Source organism: Micromesistius poutassou (genome assembly GCF_964030765.1).
Source record: "Micromesistius poutassou genome assembly, chromosome: 12".
Classification (NCBI taxonomy): domain Eukaryota; kingdom Metazoa; phylum Chordata; class Actinopteri; order Gadiformes; family Gadidae; genus Micromesistius; species Micromesistius poutassou.
The window spans coordinates 8,776,166-8,800,109 of record NC_140282.1 but is presented as its reverse complement, the minus strand read 5'-3'; the positions used below and the strand labels follow the sequence as shown (position 1 = coordinate 8,800,109).

General features: G+C 47.7%; 1 protein-coding gene and 2 non-coding genes across 3 annotated transcripts; all 3 read right to left on the bottom strand.

Annotated features, from left to right (window-relative positions):
• Positions 1–554: 554 nt before the first annotated feature.
• LOC311356274 (cytoskeleton-associated protein 5-like) lies at positions 555–23,680 on the bottom strand. Its single transcript, XM_084476038.1, has 45 exons — positions 23,583–23,680; positions 23,027–23,107; positions 22,524–22,717; positions 21,815–22,021; positions 21,498–21,669; positions 20,831–20,969; positions 20,655–20,752; positions 20,353–20,466; positions 20,167–20,271; positions 19,758–19,847; positions 19,032–19,196; positions 18,734–18,862; positions 18,284–18,427; positions 17,777–17,884; positions 17,575–17,685; positions 17,123–17,215; positions 16,549–16,734; positions 16,343–16,437; positions 16,166–16,223; positions 15,842–15,967; positions 15,543–15,685; positions 15,244–15,418; positions 14,870–14,983; positions 14,149–14,277; positions 13,566–13,760; positions 12,860–12,980; positions 12,611–12,714; positions 11,503–11,625; positions 11,126–11,275; positions 10,461–10,664; positions 10,014–10,149; positions 9,564–9,757; positions 8,296–8,459; positions 7,746–7,934; positions 7,090–7,192; positions 6,328–6,507; positions 5,380–5,567; positions 5,108–5,180; positions 4,824–5,012; positions 3,366–3,476; positions 3,208–3,282; positions 2,434–2,578; positions 2,210–2,323; positions 1,969–2,063; positions 555–864 (listed from the first exon to the last, which is right to left on the bottom strand). The coding sequence occupies exons 2-45, from the start codon at positions 23,081–23,083 to the stop codon at positions 682–684; spliced, it is 5,988 nt and encodes a 1,995-aa protein (XP_084332164.1). The 5' UTR covers positions 23,084–23,107; positions 23,583–23,680; the 3' UTR covers positions 555–681.
• LOC311356849 (small nucleolar RNA SNORD67) lies at positions 10,279–10,395 on the bottom strand. Its single transcript, XR_014637718.1, has one exon. It is a non-coding gene; the product is annotated as a small nucleolar RNA SNORD67 (small nucleolar RNA).
• Positions 10,953–11,066, bottom strand: LOC311356848 (small nucleolar RNA SNORD67). The gene has a single exon (XR_014637717.1). It is a non-coding gene; the product is annotated as a small nucleolar RNA SNORD67 (small nucleolar RNA).
• Positions 23,681–23,944: the final 264 nt, after the last annotated feature.

Sequence of the window (23,944 nt, the reverse complement as noted above, 5' to 3'; positions counted from 1 at the left end):
ACAGTTTCCCACTAGCCTTGATCCGTGCTGCTGTCTTTTCTTCCCAGCACTTCATCTGTTTTTTACCCCCAGGTCATTGCAACAAGTCAATTACTATATGATCACCGCATGAGCAGAAGCATGCTCCACTAACTCAGATTTCTAACGCCTTTCAACAGCTATTCTCTCTCAGAAGCGCAGTCTCACTGAATGTACTTTTCATGTATTCAATGCGAGCCGTGTGCAAGTTCTGTTCATTTTTCAGCGCTCATTATAGAGGCCTAGAGGACTCCACGATAATCTGACACGTGAGTCCATGAGAATGAACCAAGTTATTTTCTACCAAGTCATTTAAAATGAACAATTTACAAAATCATATGAACCAAGTAGCCTTCTCTTGAGCATGATCCATGGGATGTAAATACAGTATATAATATGTTGTGGTATTGTGCAACCCGTCATTTACATTCAACTGGCCCACCTGATAGTTTGAGCATCATTGTATTAACGAGGACACCAAATGTAGTCAATGTAAATATATTTTATTTGTTAAACAAGACCTTGTATACAGAATATTAAAAACAGCTTCGTACATTAAAATGAGGACAAACATAAGACTCAGAAACGCAACGATAGAGCAGTAGAAAAACAAATACAACTGTACAAGACCACGAGGCTGAGGGCCGCACGGAGAGGGAGGACTCAGCGGTTGTTCCTCATCCTCTCCAGCCTCCGGCGGATGTCGTCCAGGCTGCTGCTGCCGCCGGGGGCCGGGGCGGCCGGCCGGCGGGGGCTCTTCGGGGGCCGAGAGGTGAACGCCGCATCGGAGGACAGAGAGCAGGCGCCGGGGGCTGGGGAGTTCACCGACCCGCTCGTGGGCTCGTCCTGTTTGAGGAGGAGCAGAGAACTGAGAGTTGACGCGCGCGCCTGTCGATTGTCGCCGAGAATCATTTACTAAAAAGTTTCCGCCACAACTTTTAAAGCACATTTTTCTGAAAGACAACGTGTTTCTTACTGGAGACAAACATGGTTACTTAGATGTTTTATTCACTGGTTTGGCTACAGATCACTTCATTATGTGGCGCATTTACAGGGCTGCAAGCGAGAAAAACCCAGAAAACAAAGAGTTTCTCGCTTTCAGCCCTGTAAATAAAAAAAACAGGGCTTTTTAAAAAATTAGAATTAAATTAAATTTGACATTTAACAACTAGTGCAATAAAATACTGTGCAATAACTGGTGCAAAAACAACAAAAACTGCAGAGTAGCGTTTTAGTTCCTCATTTGTTGTGATTCTAGATTAACACACACACACACACACACACACACACACACACACACACACACACACACACACACACACACACACACACACACACACACACACTTAAAGTTTCTAATCATTTAATGGAGCCTGAACTCAAAAGGCCCGCGGAGAGGCGGGCAGGAAACACAACGCCCCGCACCAAGAGACATCGGAATCGTGGCGACGTGATTAAAACTTGTCCTTTTTCAAATACAAAATTATCCGCTTTGAGAAACACGCCCGTTATGCAGATAGTAGAACGTATTACTGAAACGGGGCATTCCTCACTGAAGCGACCACAGAAATGCCCTTTGAATTAGTTTCTCAATGCCACACCATACACAGAACCCAAGAAGAAGATTGTGGTCGTCGTGCAACAATTACATTTGTGAGCTGAGCTACGTTCAAGGCAGTGAAGCAGTAATATCCACTTGGTGTACCGGCTAGCTACTAGTATTTATGACGACTACAAAGTGACTCAACGGCAACGGCCTCATTAACCATTATGTCTCTGCAATGGACATGCCCGTTATGGTTGGGCCAGAAAGTTTGTGGGGGCTGGGTTTACTCATCGGGGCATTAGTAGTAGGGGTATATAAATATAGTTTAGAGTCGATACTGGTTTATCCCCCCCACCAAAAAAGGGTGGAAGCTAGGAGGCGATGGTGATCCCACACAGCTGTACCTTGGTTCTGTTATCCAGTTCGGGTCTTTGGCAGAGACTCCTGAGTCTCTCCTGGTAGACGCTCAGGTCTGGTTGGTCAGAGCTGATTTTCACCCCTTAACGGAAGCAGAGAAGCAACGGTTACTTGGTGGACATTTTTCATTTTGAAAACGCATACAAATAAAACTAAAAGCCTTTAAAGCACACCTGTGGGATTTTGCCCTCTTTAATTGAATTGGCCAACAGGTAAACAAACACACACCTGAGCTGGAAAGCGTGTTCTTGTTGTCCACGCCGATGTTCTGCAGGATGGCCATCATCCTCTCCCGGTAGACAGACGGCCGCTGCTCCTCGCCACCGCCCTGCTTGGACACGCCTGGAGGAACACGCCACGAAAAAACACAAGCTGTACGGCGTGTGACAGGAGCACCAGGAGACAAGACGCCAGGTGTGATGGACGCTCAGGTATATCAGGTGAAGGCCTACCCGTGGTCGGAGGCCGGTTCTCCGCCTGTCTCTCGGCGGTGATCTTGGCGAGGCGTTGCTCGATGAAGCTCTGCCAGGTCTGGGGCAGGGCGCTCAGGTCCACGTTGGGGTGCGTCTGCTTGTACTCCCACAGCTCCGTGATGCCCTGCAGAGCACAGTAGAGCACGGTCACTCACAGTAGAGTATGGTCACAGTAGAGCACGGTCGGTCACAGTAGAGCACGGTCGGTCACAGTAGAGTACAGTAGATTACGGTCACTCACAGTAGAGCACAGTAGAGTACGGTCACTCACAGTAGAGTACGGTCATTCACAGTAGAGCACAGTAGAGTACGGTCACAGTAGAGTAACGGTCATTCACAGTAGAGTATGGTCACAGTAGAGCACGGTTGGTCACAGTAGAGCACGGTCACTCACAGTAGAGTACGGTCACTCACAGTAGAGTATGGTCACAGTAGAGCACGGTTGGTCACAGTAGAGCACGGTCACTCACAGTAGAGCACAGTAGATTACGGTCACTCACAGTAGAGTATGGTCACTCACAGTAGAGCACAGTAGAGTACGGTCACTCACAGTAGAGTACGGTCACTCACAGTAGAGCACAGTAGCGTACGGTCACTCACAGTAGAGTACGGTCATTCACAGTAGAGTACGGTCATTCACAGTAGAGCACAGCCACAGTAGATTAGGGTCACCACAGTAGAGAACGGTCACGGTGTTGTCCAGTGATAGTACCAACATGGCGTTCATGCTAATGTAAAGAAAGGCCCACTCACTTCTTGGGCAGCTGCTTTGGAGCAGATCTTCTTGAGGATTTGGCCGAGATCCAGGCTCTCTTTGCTCTTCTGTCCCTAGAGCGGAGGATGAGGCGTTTACTCAGGCGGATACTGTGTGCTCGTCATGTTGGTTAGAGCCAGCCTGGAGGTTTACGTACCACGTGTTCCTGGGTCTGGCCCGTCTTGCTGGCGGACGACTTGAGGGTCTTCTTCAGCTGGGCCAGCAGGTCCGACTCGCTGCAGTCCACCAGGGTCAGGTGGTCCAGGATCTACACACACAAACCAAGTCTCCTCTTAATACGACTTCACATTTATGTTTAGGGCATTTAGCAGACACTTTTATCCAAAGCGACTTACATAAGGTACATTTGTCAGAAGAAAGAAAAACGACAATATCTGTCTGTACCGTAAGGATGTTCATAGAACCAAGTGCCAAGCACTAACGATCGCTATGTTAACCCATTCCCCGTATACAACAAAGATATCTTCCCGTAATCACTAGTCAGACTAGTACAAACCGCGCGGTACGCCGCAGTAACCAGGGCAACAGGCGCTTACAGGCGCCCGACATGGCCCATCGGCCTTGGGATTCAAAGACAAAGCCTCAGAAAGTTCAGCTAGTTCAACAACTTTCATCACACTCGTCAATAAAGCATGAATTTAAAAAACTTTTTTTTTTTTATTGATGTACAAAAAAGCACCGACCACAAGAACCAATCCCTGAACAATGAGACTTGTCTTATAACAAAGCAAATTAACTTTGGTAGAAATATATTGGGATCTCTACATCAGTAAAATTAATTAAATAACTTTTGTGCGATAATTATGTATTGTTTAATAATTGTGCTGAGTGGGCTTCCAACCAGCGAACGGTTGCTATTGCCGTGTCCTTGAAGGCTTTATTCATGGTTAAAAATCATTTTTAATGACCAGTGGAACTGCTTTGATACCAAGATAATTTATCAGGATTATGCATGTCCCGAAAACACAAAAAAAAGCAATACTGCTGATCCCAGGGCCGGGCAAACTTGGAGGCAAAACTGCTGATGGTGAAATGCTCTGCATTACCAAGTACCGCCCGCAAATACAACTCAATGGAGAGGGGGGGTTTGTCTTAAGCTACGGTGCAATATAAAACTAAGTACATCCCTTGCAGGTACAGAAACATGTGTTGCTTTAGAATTGGCTGGATTAGCTGAGCTGTGTCCTGTAAGTGTCTTTCAGTCTCCTCAACCAGAGTCGACTTCCTGCAGTCAGCTTCCCCCATTCAATTAGTCGTAGACTGGGTCAGTGCGAGTATTAATCATGTCCCAGTCTGACTGATGGTACACATGCTATCCATTTTGACTTCAATTAGAGTAACAGTAAAATACAAATACTGCATAATTAAAAAAAAAAAAGTTTCACCCAAACACATTTTTTTGCAAAACAAATTGCAGTAAAAAAATCTGTTTATCAAATCTAAAAAGCCTTGCAAGTATAATTTAATAATGGTGTTTATTTTGCCTAGTTCCTTGATCAAACACCAGTACCTTGGGTGCAGGTGGTGCAACCCACTTTAGTTGCTAATGTGAATTGCCTGGAGGGCTGGAGATGAGCGTGGTGAGCTTGCTGACCTTGGGGCCGGTGAGCCGGCACAGAGTGTGCAGCAGGGTCTTCAGCGTGCGCTGGGTCACGTCGTTGGGCGGCCGCTGCTGCTTCTCCTTGGACAGCATCTTCTTGAAGTTATGGACGTCCAGCAGGATGCGGTCCAGGTTCACCCGGGAGATGGTCTGCGGTAGGAACCGGTTTAGTCTCCACAGACACTGGGGGGGGGGGAAAGAAGACAAATGACAAAACGTTGAACGGACCCGTTCGTTTTGTGCCCAAAAGCGATCTGCGCTAGAAGACCTCGGGTTACCTTCATGACGTAGTCTGAGAAGTTGGAGGACACCGAGGAGGCCAAGGCTTCCTGGAGCAGTACCAGCAGAGCGCTGCATATGGAGACAGGACCGACGCGGAATAAAAGATCTTCTCAAAGCGAGATCTGCATTCATTAATGCCTACTTCCATTTTTGTTTCACCATTAGTATGTTTGAAAAGTGCAGAGGAAATCTTATTCATCTGACTGGATCGACCGAGTACTGAGCACACACTGCTTATGTGACTGAGGGGACACACACACATACATACCTGAGGATGTTGGTCTGGTCGGCCTTCTCGAAGAGGTGCCTGAACAGGTAGTTGATGGAGCTGATGACCTGCGACCCCTGGCTCAGCGCCTCCACCCGGGGGTCCAGCATGGTGGTGAGCAGGGCCTCCACCAGGTCCTTCAGCACCCCGGAGGACGCCTCCAGGACCAGGGAGTCCACGCCCACCAGCTGAGGGCAGCGGGACACGTAGGGTTTCAGTGAAAGGCGTTCTCCCAGCATGAGGACTTTGAGACGGGTGGGGGGAACTATTAAACACGAGAGCACTAGAGCTCCGTTTCCTCTGGAAGATCAGAAACGCCTCGTGATATGAAACTCTGTGACAGCTAGAACAGGGTATTGTTCAGTTTTTCCAAAGCCAATACCATTACTAGTTTGTCAACTTTTTTATCTCTATCCTGCTTTGAGTGTCAACACACGTTTTGCTATTTCCTCACAAAAGGAAAAAGCAAAGAAACGCTTGAGAATGCAACAGCTCTGTTCATTGAAATTCCAGATAAAGGAAGCCACACCATTTTTACATCTGTAACTTTAGTGCAGATTGCTTAGCCTATTTATTTTTTCTCTTTTACAGGAACCTGAAAAAGAATCCTGCCAAAAAAGTATTGCACTTCGATAACCGGGCCTAGTCGGCAAATACCAACGCAAGGCCTCCATCAACACACTAGAAGACACCCATCGTCTGGTTTAATAATAACAATACATTTCAATGAAGGCGCCTTTCTCTGCACTCAGAAACCGTACAAAAAAGGTCAATAAAAAGAAACAATAAGATATGAGAAAAATATATAATCATAACGATAGTGAGAGACATGGCAATTGGCATCAGGTGGAATAGGCAGTTCTGAACAGACGTGTGTTGAGTGGTGATTTGAAATGGGGGAACGAACAAAGTCAAAAGGTTTGCCTCCTTCAGACGGACGGGGCTCACCGTGATGACGCTGCCGATGATGCAGCTGTACAGCTTGGCCACCTCCTCCTTGGCCACGCGCTGGTCCGCCATGTGGGCGCTGTGGGAGAGCCGCAGCTGCAGCACCGTGGCGCTCAGGAACTGGTTCACGTTGCCCACCATCACCTGGGAGCGGCCGCGCTGCCGGAACACCTCGTCCATCTGGGACGGGGGAACAGGAAGTCAAAGAGGAGTTTTGTTAGGGGCTCCATTAAGTGCCATGCCGTTAAGAGTGCATCAAAAGAAGTTTGGTGAATCGACACGCTAGTACGCTAACCATGTTGGCAGCCTTGGAAGAGACACAGGGGTCGATTCCCACCCGGGGTCCTGTGCAACATGTCATTGTATTGTCAGTCTTTTCAAACAGTCCTTTCCTTAAATAGGAATAAAAAGCCCATAGAAACGGGCCTCTGATTTAAGTCTGCCTCCGGTTAATTTCTGACCTATCAGGGCATTGGCTCATTTCTGAACAATCAGATCATCTTTCTCCTGATCTTTATCAACTCAATGGTGGCAAATCTCAGGGAGGGAGGGAGCAGAGATGGGAGGGTATTTTGGGGTTTCATTTAAAATACCTTATGCTCCCTTCCCCTCTTCACAACCATGGAGAGCAAATCAACACACTTGACTGAATTAGCATCATGTCATCACCAAATCTATACACAACCACATCATCCAAACATCAGCCTAATATCCCAAATGAGACACCAGTACACAGATATAGGCCAGGTGTGCTCTTCATACCTGTGTGAAGGCCTGCATGCTGGTGTTGATGTCCCCAGAGGCCACCTTGGAGATGACCATGCTGATGGTCGCCGCGGGACTTGGCTGGTGTTGTGGGCGTGGCCTATAAAAAAACAAACAAAAAAGATGATTAAAATAGGGTAGCGATCATAATATTCCTAAGCCTACAACTCTGAAGATAAAAGCAGCCACTGCTCACAAATGTATTCTGAACCATAAAGTCCAAACATCGATACGTTTTTACGGTCGTTTCTTTTACAACTCCCTTGTGCGTTATAAAAGCATATTCAGAGCAAAACAAAAATAAATAAGCAGTGTACTAAAAGAGGGTATAAAGAGCGTGCATAAATTCCAATGCAGTTTCAAAAAGTTTAGAATTTCACAACCCAACTTTCACAGTTGAAAGTTTCACAGACAATACGCTCTGTGACAAACGGCGCCATCTGTTGAGTATGCAATGGATATGTATGCATTGTGATTCCCATGCCGCAAGGGGCGCTCAGTCTACAGCACCTGTCATGTGCAACTTGTAACATTGTTCTGGTGCTAGTGAATCAGAGTTAGAATGGATATCAACGTCTCGACCTGCGTTCTTGTGTCACTCAGTCACCAACAAGATCTCCTTGTATTATATAGCAAACATAACCGTGTCCTACTTGGGCTGGGGCAGGCCCACGGGCTCCAGGTCGTCCAGCATGTGCTGCACCAGGACGGGCTCGCTGACCGGCAGGAAGTCGGTCTCCATCAGCGTCAGGTCCAGGTGGAACACCGCCTTGACAGAGGAGGTCTCCTGGTCCTGGGGCGCCGCCACTGCGTGCCCCGCTGCATTCTGGGAGCGCGGTTGACTGCGGCGACAGATCAGGACGGCGGTGAGAACGGACGACATTGTGGACACGACGGGTCATTCCAGGCGACGGGAATGAAGCAAATATTATAAAACAAAACCAAAGAAATAAAACGGTTTTCATGGCAGCTAGAGCAGTTGCGTCTCCCCACGCCTCAGTGTACGTCCTGTGTTTTCCTTTCTCAAAACAAATAACTTCCAAGGTGCCTTCACAAAAGCAACCGTACCACCTAGCTGATGCATTTATCATTATAAAAAACAGATTTCTCTGAAGGACATTTTATTATTGGCTTTAAAGTGTCTGATCAGACGCGTCCTGCTCGCTCCTCCGGTGATGGTGGGGGGGGGGGGGGGGGGGCTACCGTGGCTTGGCGGCTGCGTGGTCGTCGGCCGGCCTGCGCAGCATGCTGGCGTTGGCGTGGGACGGTAGGGTCCTGGGGGGTTTGCTGTCCTCGACGGGCTTGGGCGTCTCCTTGGCCGAGCGCTTGATCCTCTCCTCCAGCATGCTAAGGTCCTTCTCCGACATCTGGGGAGGGACAGAGCGGGAGGCTTGGTATTCACAATGCATATATGAACTACGTTTATACAGTGTTGTTCTTACCAGTGGCCACTCAAAAGCGTGTTACAATATCGCCTCACATTTACCCAGTCACACACCGACGGCGGTGTCAGCCATGCAAGGCGACAGCCAGCTCGTCAGGAGCAGTCAGGGTGAGGTGTCTTGCTCAGGCACACTCCGACACTTAACCTAGGAGGAGCCGAGGATTAAACTAGCAATCTTCCGGTTACAAGTCCATCCCATCTACCTCCTGAGCCACTGCCACCCTAGAATGCGTTACCTCTGTCTCTTCATATTTATCTACTGCTTCGCAAGACAGCCTTTTGGAAGAAGGGCGAAGACCACTCGAGAGAACGGCTGATAATTGGTCCTTAGACGAGGGTGGATAGGGTTTAAAGGCGTCGCCGAAAGGCCGTTCGAAAAAGGTTCCTTAAAATATTTCTTTAGTGCACACTTTCGTCTTCCACTCACGAAAGTCCTCTAGACCTTTGCAGAAAGTTTCGTTTTCTTTTTAAGATTGCATTTATAATTTGTGGTATCAACTGCTCTGTAGACCTATTTAATTAACCCTGCAGTGTTTCTTACAACGGCAACACACTGGTGTTGAACGAACACCTTTTTCCACTGGCCAGAGAATTGCTGCCAACACAAATTAAACTCAATTATTGCATTGGCATTTGATGGTGTTTTTTTTTTGCACTTTCAAAAAAAAAAAAAAAAAAAAAGTGCAAATTGCTTTTTCAGCTACCACACCGACGGCGACATTAAGAACCGATAGTTTCTCCGGTCGTAAGAGGGAAGTCCGCTGAAGGCGAAAGAAGCCCGCCCACAACCCAACGGAAACTGAATTTTTTTCCCACGTTTTTCCGACTTGGTAGCTCGAACACACAAAGGTCGGAGATGACGCCTTTCCCACTCCGACCATTACCACACGTGTTTGTGATGTTCTCTGCCTGTGTAGTAAAATTATCTAGTCATGTTATCAGAACGGTGCACAGACTTGCGTACTCGGCGATACCCGATACTGCATTTCTGGTACCGCCACCACTCTACGGGAGCCGCTGTGCTTACGTTGCCGATGAGCTTGTAGATCTGCTCGCCGACCAGTTTGTACACAACCACAATGGTGTTGAGCGCCGCGTTGCGGACCAGCGTGTCCCGGTCGCCGATGTGCACGGCGATCTCTTTCAGCGCCTTGGCGGGCGTCGGCTGGCAGACCGACACGCCGCACAGCGAAATGAGACAGCCCAGCTCCTCCAGACACTCTGGGGGGGGGGAACCACACACACACACACACGTTGAGATTAAGAGAGGTGGAGCGGAGACGTGAGTTTGTCACTTTTAAATGGCCACAAATGAGGAAACCCCCGGCAGGAGAAAAGGACCCATCAAGCGACGCACACAGGGGAAATGACAGATCCAGTGCTTTAGATAAAGAGCCCGTCGACCTGTTGGCCCCAGAGCTTTCATTCATTCAACCCGCCGTCCCCTCCAATTACACTCCGAGATAACTCCTCTCACCGGATCGCTGCTTGGAGTTCTTGGACTTGGCTCCGTCCATGATGAGGGGGAAGAGCCGGCTGGCCGGGTACACCTTAGCCAGGCTGGCCATGATGGAGCGGACGTCCTTCCGCACCACGTCCTTTGACTCTCCCATCTTCAATCACACACAGAGACAGAGAGAGACAGAGACAGAGACAGAGAGAGAGAGAGACACAGATGTATGTTAGCAAGACGCATAATTTCAGAGATGAACTAAGGAAACAAATAAACAGATTGAGGGGGTGCTTGTTCAGATGGCCCCTGTGCACATCGTGTGTCACCATGGAGATTCGGGGTGGGCCCGCGACCGCCACTGCAGTCAAATACAACCCCACCGACAGTGCAACTCATCATTATGCACCCCCCTTGTTCTCTCTCACACACACACGGATCAAAGGCCAGAGCGGGGCGGGAGAGCGCGCGGACCTTGAGGATGAGGTAGGGGATGAAGGCGTTAGCCTCCAGCTCACTGAGGTGGTAGTCCTGCTGGCTGAGCGAGAGGAAGAGGAGCTTCAGGAGCTCCAGGGCCTTCATCAGCACGCTGGTGTTGGTGTCGAAGAAGCGCAGCGTGAACCACTTGAGAACCAGGTCGAGGCAGGACACCATCGAGGCCATCTCCGCCTCCAGATGCTTCAAAATAAAAGCGCGGGGGGGGGGGAAGAGTAGCTCAGACGGATTCACTGTCAATGAAGCTGGTGTATTAACGACTACAATAACTGTTTTTCCTTGGCTGACACATCACTCAAAGCAAGCCTGTTGAAAACATTACTCGGGGTTCATTAAAAAAAAAAGGTCATGAACACATTCCGAGAAGTGTCTAAAACAGTTATCCAAAGATAAATGATAAGACATATTAGATAAAGCGGTAGTGGTGTGACAATAATAACAGACCGACTGAGGTCTGCCCTCGGGAAGGAGCGCGAGTCAGATGGCCCCTGTGCACATGGGGTGTCCCCAGCGAGGGTCGGCTGGGGCGCTGGCCGCCACTGCAGCCTGCGCCCCAACATAGCAGTGCAACTCATCACTCCCACGCCCCTTCCCTCTCCTCCATGACCAGACAGGGCTCGTTGGCGTGCGGTGGGGGTTCTCACCTCTGTCATGGCATTGATGGCCTTGATGTGGTGCTGGAAGTCGACGTGGAAGAGTTCGTCCTGTAGCCACTTGGCTACGCAGGGCGCCATCTGGCCGCGGAGCTGCTCCACGTACTCCTCCCGCGGGGACGGGAAGTTCCACTTCAGCACCTGAGGGACACAGAGGGAGAGGGGCCGGGGGTGTCAGGGCGAAACCGTTAGTATACAGACACTTTAAAAATACGAAGAACTCTGTGCCAACAGCAGACCTGGAAACAGACTACTGAATGATTTTAAAATGCAAAACACACACACACAGAAGGTGGTCGACAAAAGCAGACCATGAAAGGAACATGAAAGAAGGAACGCAACACAAAAGCACATTTTTGCACACACACCTTTAAGCTCTTCTCGTCCTTTGCGCGCTGCTCCTTCCTGTTGGGGACCAGGATGAAGAGTGGCCCCGAGTGGTCCTCCTCCTCTTTGACCTTAGCGGGGGGCTTCTTCCCCACCGTGGCGCTCTACAAAAGACAAGAACACAAGGGACCGTTGAGACGAGCAAACTCCAACCATGACTAGGAATTGCCAGGTTGCAGCAAGAGGGAATTTACTGCAAAACATTTCTACACATCCTCCACATCCTCCACCGTTTACAAGAACGCACACCAGCAGTGAGTGAAACCCTAGCACCCCCATGTGTCCTGAGGAGAAATGAGCGATACACAGAGTGGCCACACCGGAGCCTCCACCAGGACAGGTTGTGTTAAGTCTTAAGGTACCCGTCTGCGTTTCTTTGCTAGGGAGCAGCCAGGAGCTTTGCTGCCGGTCGACTCTTTCTCCAGGCTGGAGTTCAAGCTGCTGCCGCCGCTGGAGTTCAGCTCCTGGGACCTCCGCTGACAACATCAAGGCTCCAACAGTGAGCAAACACCCTGGGACTGCTACACTAACCCCTCCACCCACACAAACACCCTGGGACGTAGAGATGTTCCCATACCAATTTTTTCCTTCCCGATGCCCTTTTTCCTTCAGATTCCTGATTTGAGTATTGTATTGTCTGATACCGAGTACATACTACTAACAGCAGTTCTTATGGAAGGGCTCCCTTACGATGACAGCAATGTATAGTCGGTTCACTTATTTTTACTTTTTATCAGAACTAGATAATTTACATTTATAATAATACATTTAGAATTTTATAGTCAAGTGTGAGCATCCTTGTTTTCGGACTTGGTAGCTCCAACACACGTAGGTCAGAGATGACGCGTTGCCCATTCCGCCGTTCCACCTCTGACCTTTAATGAACGCCGCATTAGACCATAGTGTTTGATGTTCTTTGCCTGTGTAGTAAATTAGCTAGTCATTTGATGTATTGGATCTGCGCATAGACTTTTCAGACAGTACCAAAGGAAATTCCGATACTGGTTTCGGTACAACTCTAACTACCCAAATGATCTTCCCTTAAAATAAAATAAATACAAAATAAACTTTGCTGACAGAGAAACTCACCTTCCCTCCTTTGGGTGCGGAGGCTGCCTTAGAGTTCTTTGCGTCGACTCTGTCCTCTGTGACGTCATGACTTGAACAGGCGGTGGACACCACGTCAGCAGAGGCTGGCGGCAGAGAAAGAAACAGGCAAAAAAAGAATGGTCAAACCTCCGAGCCGGCGGCCGGGACAAATCACTTTGGGTCCGGGCGTAATTTGGCACGTCCCGTCGCTTTACTGGCAAAACAGGAGCGGTGAAAGAGGTAACACACCTGCGGCCGGCCTGCTGGCTGAGGGAGCGCTGGCAGCTGCTTTGGCGAGCGGCGCCGGCTTGGCTGGCATGGCGGCCCTGGCTTTATCCAGCAGGGCCACCACCTGGTCCTTGGACGAGGGCTAAACGGAGACAGAGCAGTTAGGCCGGGCAGAGGAATAAACGAATAACTCTGAATCATGTCATTGCCGACGTCAGGACCGCAGAGACGCTCACCAACGACTGCGACTGATACTCACGACTCACTTGTTCAGAGTTCACCTAGACTCTACAGCCACCCCCCTTACGCACTTATTGTATGTTGAACGTCCTTGCACTCAGTACTTGGCATTGTGTAGCATCTTATCCTAGCTATCTTTGTTGCATACGGGGAATGGTTTAACCTAGTGATCGTTAGTGCATGGCACTTGGTTCTATGAACATCCTTATTGTACGACAGCGATATATTGTTGTTTCTCCTTCTTCTGACAAATGTACTTATTGTAAGTCGCTTTGGATAAAACCATCTGATAAATGCCCTAAATGTAAATACCAACAACGAAAGTCAGCAAGCCAGGTTATTAAAAGAAAGCACGGTAGAGTTGTATATTATGATTTCTCTAATCACATTTTTAGTCTATTCTATATACAGGGTCGATTAATCCCCTGAGTCTTTGACTAAGCGGTCGGTAGCAGTATGGCTGGTTTCCGCCCCCGTCCCGTCCTACCTTGAGTTTCCCCGCAGCCTTGTTCATCTTGTCGAAGCCCAGGTGGGCCATGAAGATGGGCAGGGCGTCCTGGGCCTTCTTGCGCACCTCTCCGTTGCGGTCCTCCAGACAGGCGTACAGCGGAGCCAGGCACAGGAGGAGGTCCCAGGGCCCCCCGCGCAGAGTGGCCAGACGCTCTGTCAGCCAGCCTAGCAGCTGGAGGGGCGGGGATATTAAAGAAATGTGTGATTTAAAAATATACATGGAAAAGCACTTAAGATGCCATGTTATAATATTCATGCAACACAATCGCCAACAAAGAATTTCTAGTGAAAGTAAAAAAAGAACACGTTGGGGAATTTAGTAATTTACTTATACAGTTGTCCAATATAGTTCTATACTGTAACTCTTACGCGTTTCTCCTGTCAATGAGAAGTAACCAATGCAATTCTCTATATTTATTATAAATTCTTTATAAAGAAATTACGCAGTGAAAGTAAAATAGTATACACATTTGACAGGAGCAACACAAACAGTCACAACAGAACTTCTTTGAACCACCGTCGAAAAAAAACAAACAAAGTCAGCGGCTGCAGGAGCTCACCTCCTGCTTGAGGAAGTGGTTCTCCTTCTTCAGCTCCTCCGACAGCTCCTCGCCCTCCAGCCACTCCTTCATGCCCGTCTGGTCCGCCCAGGCACTTAGCGTGGCCAGGGCGGCGGCGCGGACCAGGTTCTGGAGAACAGCACCACACAGGGAAGGTCAGACACCATGTTCTATTCACAGACATACATCTATGTTGGATCGTCTTAACACACTATAGATTATCGCGATATTATCGGTATCGCGGGCCACGTATCGTAAGGTACCCTGTGTTTCCCATAGATATATAGAACACTAGATATCTCGTCCGCACCGGCGGCCATCTTGCCACAGTCAGCTTGCTCACCCATAACATTGTGTTTGTAGTGGTACATGTACTTTTTAAATAACCATAACTTGCTCAATTTTCAACCAATTTGGTTTGTTATAAACGTTATGACACTGCATACTTATGAATAATTATGTTATGTTCTAAAAAAATTTTAAATCTAAAATAGGTACAAGATTTCCCTTTACAAATAGTAGTAGTTTGTAAGAAACCAAACCATTTGTAAATCCGTCAAGATTTCAGCGAGATAAGAGTATTAGCGTTTGTGCAGATCACTGACCTTACCTCAGGTACCACCAGAAAGCTTGCCTGTGACAAGATGGCGATGTTCTAGACTCCGCCATAAGACATCTAGTGTTCACACACACACCCCTCTAAGTGATGGTGGGCTGTTACCTTGCCGTCCCCCAGCACCGTGATGACCGGGAGGCCCAGGGCCTTGACGTGCTGCTTCAGCCCGGGGCCCATGGCCGTGGCCAGCTGCTGCATGATGCCCAGCGTCTGCTGGACCTGGTCAGATAAGAATGATTAGTGTATGAATATGAGCGAGTAATGGCACAACCAAGCAAGTCCAGCTAGGGATTGACAGGCCTACAGCATGGACGGCATTCTTATGGTGGAAATACAAGTTCCCTGCCCTTTGCCTTAGCGGACGATTCCCAAACATAATGACGATTATTTGAGTCCACACTTTCCTGGGCTCCAAAGAGCCCTCTGTGTTTGAGCCCATCATTCTTACACAGGCGCGGTGTTGCCTGCAGCGTACGTACCAGGATCTTGTTGGAGTCTCCCAGGCGGGCCTTGAGCGCCAGTGGCAGGTCTCCCAGCGCGGGCTTGATGAACTTGGCCTCTGATAAGACGGCCGCCACCTCGTCCAGACCCTCCTTCCGGATCTTCCAGTTCTTGTCCGCCATCTTGGCCGTCAGGTCCCCAGTGATCTTATCACTGCATCAACACCACAGAGACCCCCCAGAAAGGTTCAAACAACCACCAATCACATAAAAAAAAAAAAAAAAATAGGGCAAACCTGATGGGGCAGACAAAAGGAGCGGGGAGGTCGACAGGTCACCTGATGTCTGTGCGAGGAAGCAGGTCCACGACCTCCGCCGCCGCCTCGTCGTCATCTCCCTCATCGTCCGCCGCCCCTTCCTTCTCCTCGTCCTCCTTCCTGCTGGTGCCCCTAGAGGGAGCGGGCGCGCTCTGACCTTGCATCTGAGAGGGGAGTGGGCGGCATTAGCATAAAAATTTATTTCAAACAGTATCCCCGGTTCCCTCGCACAACCCCACCCCCTCACTCGCTCTGCTTTAAATCTTTAATTATTATTATTAGTATTTTATTTAGGTATTTCCATCTATTGCAACACCTACCTTCTGGAACTCTGCGTCTATCTGAGAGAGCAGCGCGGCCTTCTCGTCCTCAAAGAAGACGCGCAGCGCCGCGCCCACGTACAGGAACATCACACCCAGGAGGCAGATGGCTGCCGTGCGGACTGCCTACAGTAGGGGGGGGGGGGGGGGCACCACATAGGTCAACAGCACGTTTGTGGTAGAGTGACGCTTGATAACGTTATTAGACTGCAGTAACTATATGACTGATGTCATAGAGTTATGGACTATGTGTGATGGACTGGATATCCCCCAAAAAAAATAAACATACCCAAATGTTACCCAAAATAGATCAAATAAACTCACAGGATTCGTGGCTCCCAAAGCAGTCTTGACGTTGGTGATGAAAGCCTTGACGTTCACTCTACGGAGACGAGAGAGGAATTGAATGAAATCACAAATGAGCGATAGAAACACAAGAACAAGCGATACCGCCACAACCGTAACGTAAGGGTGCAAAATTAGAAAGAGTGCATCATTTACCCTTTAAATCCAAACTCTTTGATCGCATTGGTCAGCCAGTTAAGAGTCTCCGCTTGGTTCTTGGGATTCTTCTGGGCAAAGGCTATCGAGACGACCTACGGAAACGTCCGGAACGAGAGCAGCATTAAAGTAAGGAACGTGAACCTCCGTGAAGTGCGCCCCCCTCCCCAACACTCGATACGAGCGGCTTTGCAGTGTGACGCTACCTGCTCAGCGGTCCAGGGGAGGGAGCAGGCCTCGCTGATGGCTGTGAGCGCGTCCTTGGCCTTCCCTCCGCACTTGACGTCGGACACCTTGTCCACCAGAGCCTCCAGGACCACGAGGGCCGAGGTCTTGGAGAAACGGCCTCTCTGGGCCACCGCTGCCACCACCTGCAGCTTCAGCCCCATCACCTGGGAGAGGGGGGGGGGGGGGGGGTTTGTGTTTCACGGTTCGTGTTTATCGATCCATTCCATCTGAGACCCGCTTTAAAGATGTGAGCTTTGTACGTACGTCTTGACTAAGGACGAATGTAAAGCGGTTGTAATGGAGTCAAATTAAAAAACTAGATCTGAAGAATGATGGGAAGAAAGAATTTATCATGCTTGATTATTTTAACAGAAGGGATGTGGGCGAATAGGCTGAATATTAATGCCGTGAGTAAACAGAAAGAAATAGTTCCACTAGTTAAAGAGGAAACTTTTCAGACTTTCACAGGGATGTTTGGATATTAGACAGATTCCCGTCTTTGTTGAGCTACTGCCATTTCCCACTTCTAATCCGGGGTACACATTTCATTACCTGAAAGTTGGTCTCCTTCCATCCTGGTTTCTTGGCCAGCATTCGGACCAGAGCCTGGCAGGGCATCTCGTCACTGTCCATACTCTCCACGGCCTGGAGGGCAAATAGGTCACGGTCAGGTTATATATGCTTCCTTTTCCCATTGATGACCCAAGCAAGCACAATCGGGACAAACAAACAGATTCAGATTCCATGGACACCAGCGGCGTACTATGAGAACTAGTCATGATGTGGGCATGACTACAGCGGTGTTGCCATCCTAGATATTAATGTTGTAAATGTGAACCTTTTGATGCAGTTTTGAACAATACATAACGGTAAGCGATGATGCATTTCATTTCCCAAGACAGTATTATGCACTGACCCATCTCTTACAATTATGATAATATGCTGAACGTTGCTCCACTTTTACATTCCACACACAAACCCTTGTCTGACAAGTGGCCACTGACCTTGAGGAACTCCTCCATGCTGGCCAGCCTCTCCTTCCAGTTGCCACTGTCCAGCTGCTGCATGCAGGGGGCGGGGAGGACAGCTGCAGCCCTCTCCTCACACACCTCCACCTGGTGGAGGAACACAGCAGAGTCACGACCACATCCGCCCGGTCTGAACCCGTCTGCCCGGTGTGGTAGGCGCTCTCCCCCCGCCACTCACCGAGAGCTCCGTCTCCACCGCTTTGGGCTCCGCCACCTTCTTGGTCTTCCCTCCGTCGAGCCGCTTCCCACCGGCCGCAAGTTTGGGTTTCTTGGAAGCCCCGCCTACCTAGGAAGAGCAATTCATGAAAATATAAAAGAATGAATGTCAGTAGTATAGGAGGCTTGAGAACATGTTTATATGGGGTAAAAGCTATCCTCAGAAACACTTGGAAAAAAAAAAAATCTATAGTTTGGCAGTATAAAAATCAAGTGTGGCAGTATGAGTAATATTTATGCTCTCCAAATCCAGCATTACGACAGGAGGTTTCAAATGTGTAACCCAAACATATTCAGCACAATGCAACACTTTAACTTGTATATTGGTCCCATTGCAATTGAATGTCAACATTTGGATTGCTTGATGTTTGAGAAAGGATGACTGTGATGATTTCACATTGTGCAAACATGATTGACACGAATAAGCTCTGTTGGGGATGGAGGTTCCACTAGCGGGAAGGTTGTTTACCTTGGCCGGGGGGGGCTTTTTGGTGGGTCCAGCAGGCTTGGCAGGAGCCTGCGGAGCTGGCTGTGGAGCAGCAACAGACTTCTCCTTCACTTCTCCCGCCTTCTTCGACCCTGCAAGTTGGATCTTGTCGGCGCACTCTTTTATCTGAGAGAAACAAAAAGGAGTGGAGCTCAGGTCATAAAAAGAGACAGAAAATGTTTGAATTTAAAGATCAATTGAATAAAACAGGAATGCAAGACATGGGTTCGGCACCAGGAGAAGACGATAACGAGGTGGAGAGGAAACTAGAGGATGTTCGAGTGGAACATTAAGAGCAAAGTATGTCACACATTAGGGTTGTGGTGCAAGTCTTTAAAAGTTTCAAAAGAGAGTACCTAACTAAATGAAAGCTGCTCAGGAGCTGACGTAATATATATATATATATATTTTTTTTTTTTTACATAAACGTACCTTCTCCAGCTTGGCTTTGTCGACATCAGCCAGGAAGGGGTTGACGGCTCGCTCTCCGATGACTTTCATCAATGTTGCCAGGACTTCAAACGCAGCGTCTCGCACTTCAGGAGCCGAGTCGTTCACTTGCTGCCGGGAGAGAGCAGACAGAGAGAGCAGACATCAGCACCCACCGATTCCCCGGATGATACTCGGAAACCCTTTTTAGCGACATCACAACTAGCTGAAGCCAAATGACAGTCATTTCCTCCAAAACCCCTTTAGTGCTTTAAAGAGCGACACAGCGATGGAGGCCGACCTTGAGCAGGGCGATGCAGAGGGGTTTGACCAGGGTCTTGGGCAGGCTCCCGGGGGGCGAGAGGCGGATGCTTCTGGCCAAGAACAACGAGGCCTGCTGCTTGATGGAGGGGTTCTTGTTGTCCATCACCGCCAGAACATCTTCACTCATGCTTTGGAGCGTGGTCTGTCAATTCAAGTGTGTTCAAGTGTGATGCAAATGAATGCAATGATTGCAACAAAATTGTCTTTTCTCTTACTTTGCTTATTCTTATGGTGGATTGATCCACACAGTAAAGAATGAAGTTACTAAAAATAACTTCCAATGTACATTAGCTGTATTATTATATTTTTTTCTAAACTAACAAAATGCATGCACTTGAAGTCATCCACAGTAGACCGGTGAATCATTTCCCAATATAAAGCTTCACAAGTAATCCTGAAAATGGGCAATTAGAGTCAAGTTATGCAGGAATTGCCACTGATCCGTTAGAGCAGGCTTGAGTTTAAGGACTGAGAATGAGTTTATACAGGGTAAATGCCATCCCTCAGAAACAGCAATTTGGAGGACAATTGATTTCTTTAAAACAATGCATGGACTGGGCGATAGGTGCACCAGAAGGAACAGTGTTGTTAGCACCCAATTAGCTTGCTCCTTCAGATCTATATCTACAGAATGCAACAAATGACTTTAGGCAATTGGATAGACTGGACAGAAAAGTTGGCATGAGGGGAGGCTCGGCCTTACTGTGAGGAATACCGCGTCGATGGCTTCCTGCAGAGTCTGGACAACATGAGGCTTCTTCTCCTTAAACTTCTCCAATAACGCCGACACCACCTTGAAGGGGAGAGCAGAATAATCACTGTCAGCCGGTCATACCCTCAAACTAGCAGCTGTAAAATAGGAGCATTAAAGTCTGCATGTTATGTGGATTCTTTATAAATAGAAATAGGGTGACATGCATTCGTTTTATAGGTACACAACATCTGCATACAAATGTGACATTTAGGTTGGGCTGCAATTCTTAATTTGCCATTTAAAATGTAAAGGAAACCTTATTTGTTGCTCATCCTGCTAAAGGACAAATTGTGCATTGCATCCTCTACTTCTGAATAAAGGGTCCTTATCGAGTGCCTGATTATTTATGAGAACTTACAAGACCAGCATATGTCCCAAACTTCTTCCTGAGACCAGTTGCGATTCCAGCAAGGCATTTAGCAGCCAGAGACACCAACATCACATTGGCGTCTTTAGCTATGACCTACAAAAGGGAAAGATCGGTTCATAACAGCCATGGATGTAACAACACCACAGCGCACGATACATTACACACGGGTAGTACCTTCTTCAGCGCACGGACTACATCCCCATAATCCCCCGCTTCTAGCTTGGGGTTCTTAGCGAGCGTCTCCAGAGCATCCAGGGATTCTTTCCTTTCCTGCCACTTTTTGGATTCCTGTCAACAAACACAAACGGTTGATCAAAAAGCCTCGGCAACACACAAGATAGAATTTAAAATATTTTAAAAAGTAAAAGAAAAAAAAAAGAAGTAAATATTTAAAGAAAACTAAAAAAAATAAGCAATAATAAACAATGAAATAAAATTATGAAACAAGATCCCAACCCTGGGGGACGGCAGCTTACAATTTTCTCATAGAAGTCTTTGGGTAGTTTGGAGAGGATGTCCTCTGGATCCAGGAGTTCATAGGGGTCCATATGTGGGGCCGAGTCCTCAACGTCACCTGAAACAGAACACATCAGATGGTTTATCAAAACTTAATTTAGCTCATATTGATTATGATGATAAAAATATAACCTACTGTTTCCGTGCACATCGTTCGCCTCGTGTACCGGGGCTTCCACGTGTTTCTGCTGATGCTGCTGCTGGGAGCGGAGGAAGCGGCTCGGCCTGGGGGCTCCGGGGGCGACCTTACCCCACTCCTCCTCCAGCTCCTTCAGCTGAGAAGGCAGAAACAGAACCATGTCACGCCTGGGCCACAGATAACTCTAACCCAACTTAATCCATGTAGAAATGGGCATTCTACACACAGGACAAAATGTATGTTCGCCTTCCAACTACTGGGCACAGGGAATCCATTCACAGGCTGGGCATTGCCTTGATGTTTACTTGTTTTGTCACAGTTTGCAATAAGAGTAGCCCCCCAAGGAGAAATGAATGTAAGTTACCATTAACAACAGACATGCCGATTTATAGAAATGTCCAAAGCAGTCTCAAAACAATGTTTTAGGAAATCTGATGTGGGTTGTTGATTCCGGTTTATTGTAAAGTTTGCAGATGATGATACATGGCCTGGTGCTCCATGTTGCCATGTAGGTCTCCCTCCGTGCGTGTGTGTGGTGATGACTGGTTTAACCTTTGCACACTGATTACAGGTCACCAGCCTCACCCAGGCCCAGAGTCCAAGCTTAAACCAGCCAACACAGTACACACACAATTGTTTTTGTTGAAATACATAAAGTGCTGACCTGCACAGGAGTCAGGGTCTGAAGGGAAGGCCGTAATGCGTCTCTGATCCATCGGTAGACCTCTACAGCCAACAGCCTTGCTTCGTCTCGCACCGCCTTGTCTCTGGACTCAAACAGCTTGGGCAGGACCTTAAGGACGGGCTTCAACGTTACCGTTTTGGCTCCGAATTCACTAGGGTAAAAGAGATATAGAGATCACATGGACATTAAAAAAGCGGAAAACAAATAAATACAAAAAAAATTCCTTGACGATTTTGGTATTCAAAAATGTATTTGTAGTTTGACTAAAACAATCCACTGCTCAAAAATCGGCTCACCAGAGTGACTTCCGGAGGGTTTCCACGCAGGCCAGGACGGTCTTTGGGTTCTTGTTGTCTATGCCCTTGATGAGCTCCTCCTGGACAGCCTCCGCCTTCTCTATCTCGATGAACATGAGGCAGATCTCAAAGCCCAGCTCTCTGGCCCGGACCTTGGCCTGGTTGAAGACCTTCATCACCACACCACTCACCACCTCGCCCGCCAACCTACAGGGGAAATGAGAACCAACCATATCATCACCACAGAAAACACAACCGGAGCACGTAGTTATCAGAGTTGATCGAACTCTGATACCTAATTGAATGGTTTGCAGTAGTCTACATTTCTTGTTTGGACTTTTCCCTTCTAACTAATTATTCAGTCTTTTCTAGCGTGTTGCGGTGACTACAACTGAATGCCTGGAATCTCCTTACGGTTAAGGAGCCATCACCCATCCCCGATTTCAAATGTTTTGCCTGTGTGAATGCATGTCAATTATGGCACCCGCTGCTCTCGTGATCATCCCTGGAAGGAGGGAACCCCCCCCCCCCACTCTACGTTCCATCTCAAGATTTCTTCCTTGCTGATTTAAGAGTTTTTGCTTGGCCTTTTGGGGGCTAGAGTCAGGGGGGTGTCATAAATATGTGGCCCGCTTAGCCTGTTGAGACTGTACCTGTGGTTAAGGGCTATACTTATACAATTGAATTTAAATGAGTTATATAATAGTACCTATTAGCTATATGTGCATTCTGTACAAACACCAGGGCGGCCTCCAGACCCTTCAGCTGGGCCACGGCGTTGGACTCTGTCACAAACTTCTTGATGAGTCCCAGGAACTTCCCCCATTCTGAGCTCTTCTCGTCGTCGATCCTCTGGAAGACTTTCAGAGCTTCCTCGTAGCCAGTTAACCTCGCTTTCCATGCCTGCACAACAGGTTACATGGTTAAATCGGACACTTAACTCTGCATTTGTTTTGATGTAACTCGTGCATTAAACTGCTCGTGAGTTTTCCAATGATTCACATTTTTTTGTTGGTTAATTTGTTTGCATACATGTTTGGGTTTCTAATGTAACGTAATCATCTTTAATGTTATAAAAAATATGTCAAAATGTGCCTTCATACTTGATCTGATGACATAATGTATACATAATGACTATTAGTCATTTCCATTAGTGCTTTCAGGGGTCCAGTGGGTCATGCTGTAATTTAAACAGCATGTTAAAAGGTTCACCTTGTGTTCACACTTCTGGTCGACAGGCAGCTTCATCCACTCGCTGTCATCCTCCATGATCTTTTATCGAGTCTCGTTTCACTGTAAGACAGGAGGAAGATGAAGAAGACCCTCAGGCTAATGTAAAATGTTTTTCTGAACATGACAGCCTGTGTTTTTTTGTTTCTTTCTTTGCAAATGTTTCTACTGAGGTGTTTTAACTTCAATAGAGTTTATTTATTGACGGTTTCCACAATATAAAGCTCACGGGGACACGTCGTTTATGGGCTCGTAAATACTGCAGAATTTAACCTACTGGCAAAATACTTGACCATTTCCAGAATAAACACAGGGCTGCGCACAGATAAGCACATTAACCTGCTTGTTTTTAGAAAATAATACACCTCTTTAATAGATGAGCTCTCCTTTTACTCGCGTTATGAGACACAACAAAGCTTCATGTAGCGTAGCCAGTGTGTTCCTAGCTACAATACCTTAGCATACGCTCGCTATTACTTTACATCCACATCAGAAACGTCGTTTTTCGACTTGTAATGTTCAATAATTCTCAACTTACCAAATTGTTAGTTAATTCCACTGGAGGTATTGTCTATGTATAGATAACAGGCAGGGTGGCTCGTTTTAGGAAGTGTTGTGATCACAGCTTTTTTAAACTAGTGCAGTCCGAACGCGGGTCGCTGATTGGTGGAGCGGCGCGGCCAATGGCATCGCTTCGCTGAATAATTCAAATTCGTCTCTGGGTTAAGCAACCAATGAGAGAAGGCGCGATGGATCATGTGACTACGGGCCGTTCTGTCGCACAAACGACGCGTTTCATAAAGCGGATTAAAAAATCTTTACTTTTTTGGAGATATAAGTAATGGATTATTCTTGCAGTTACTTTCAGACCCAGTGTAATAATTATAGACTTAAAGTAAA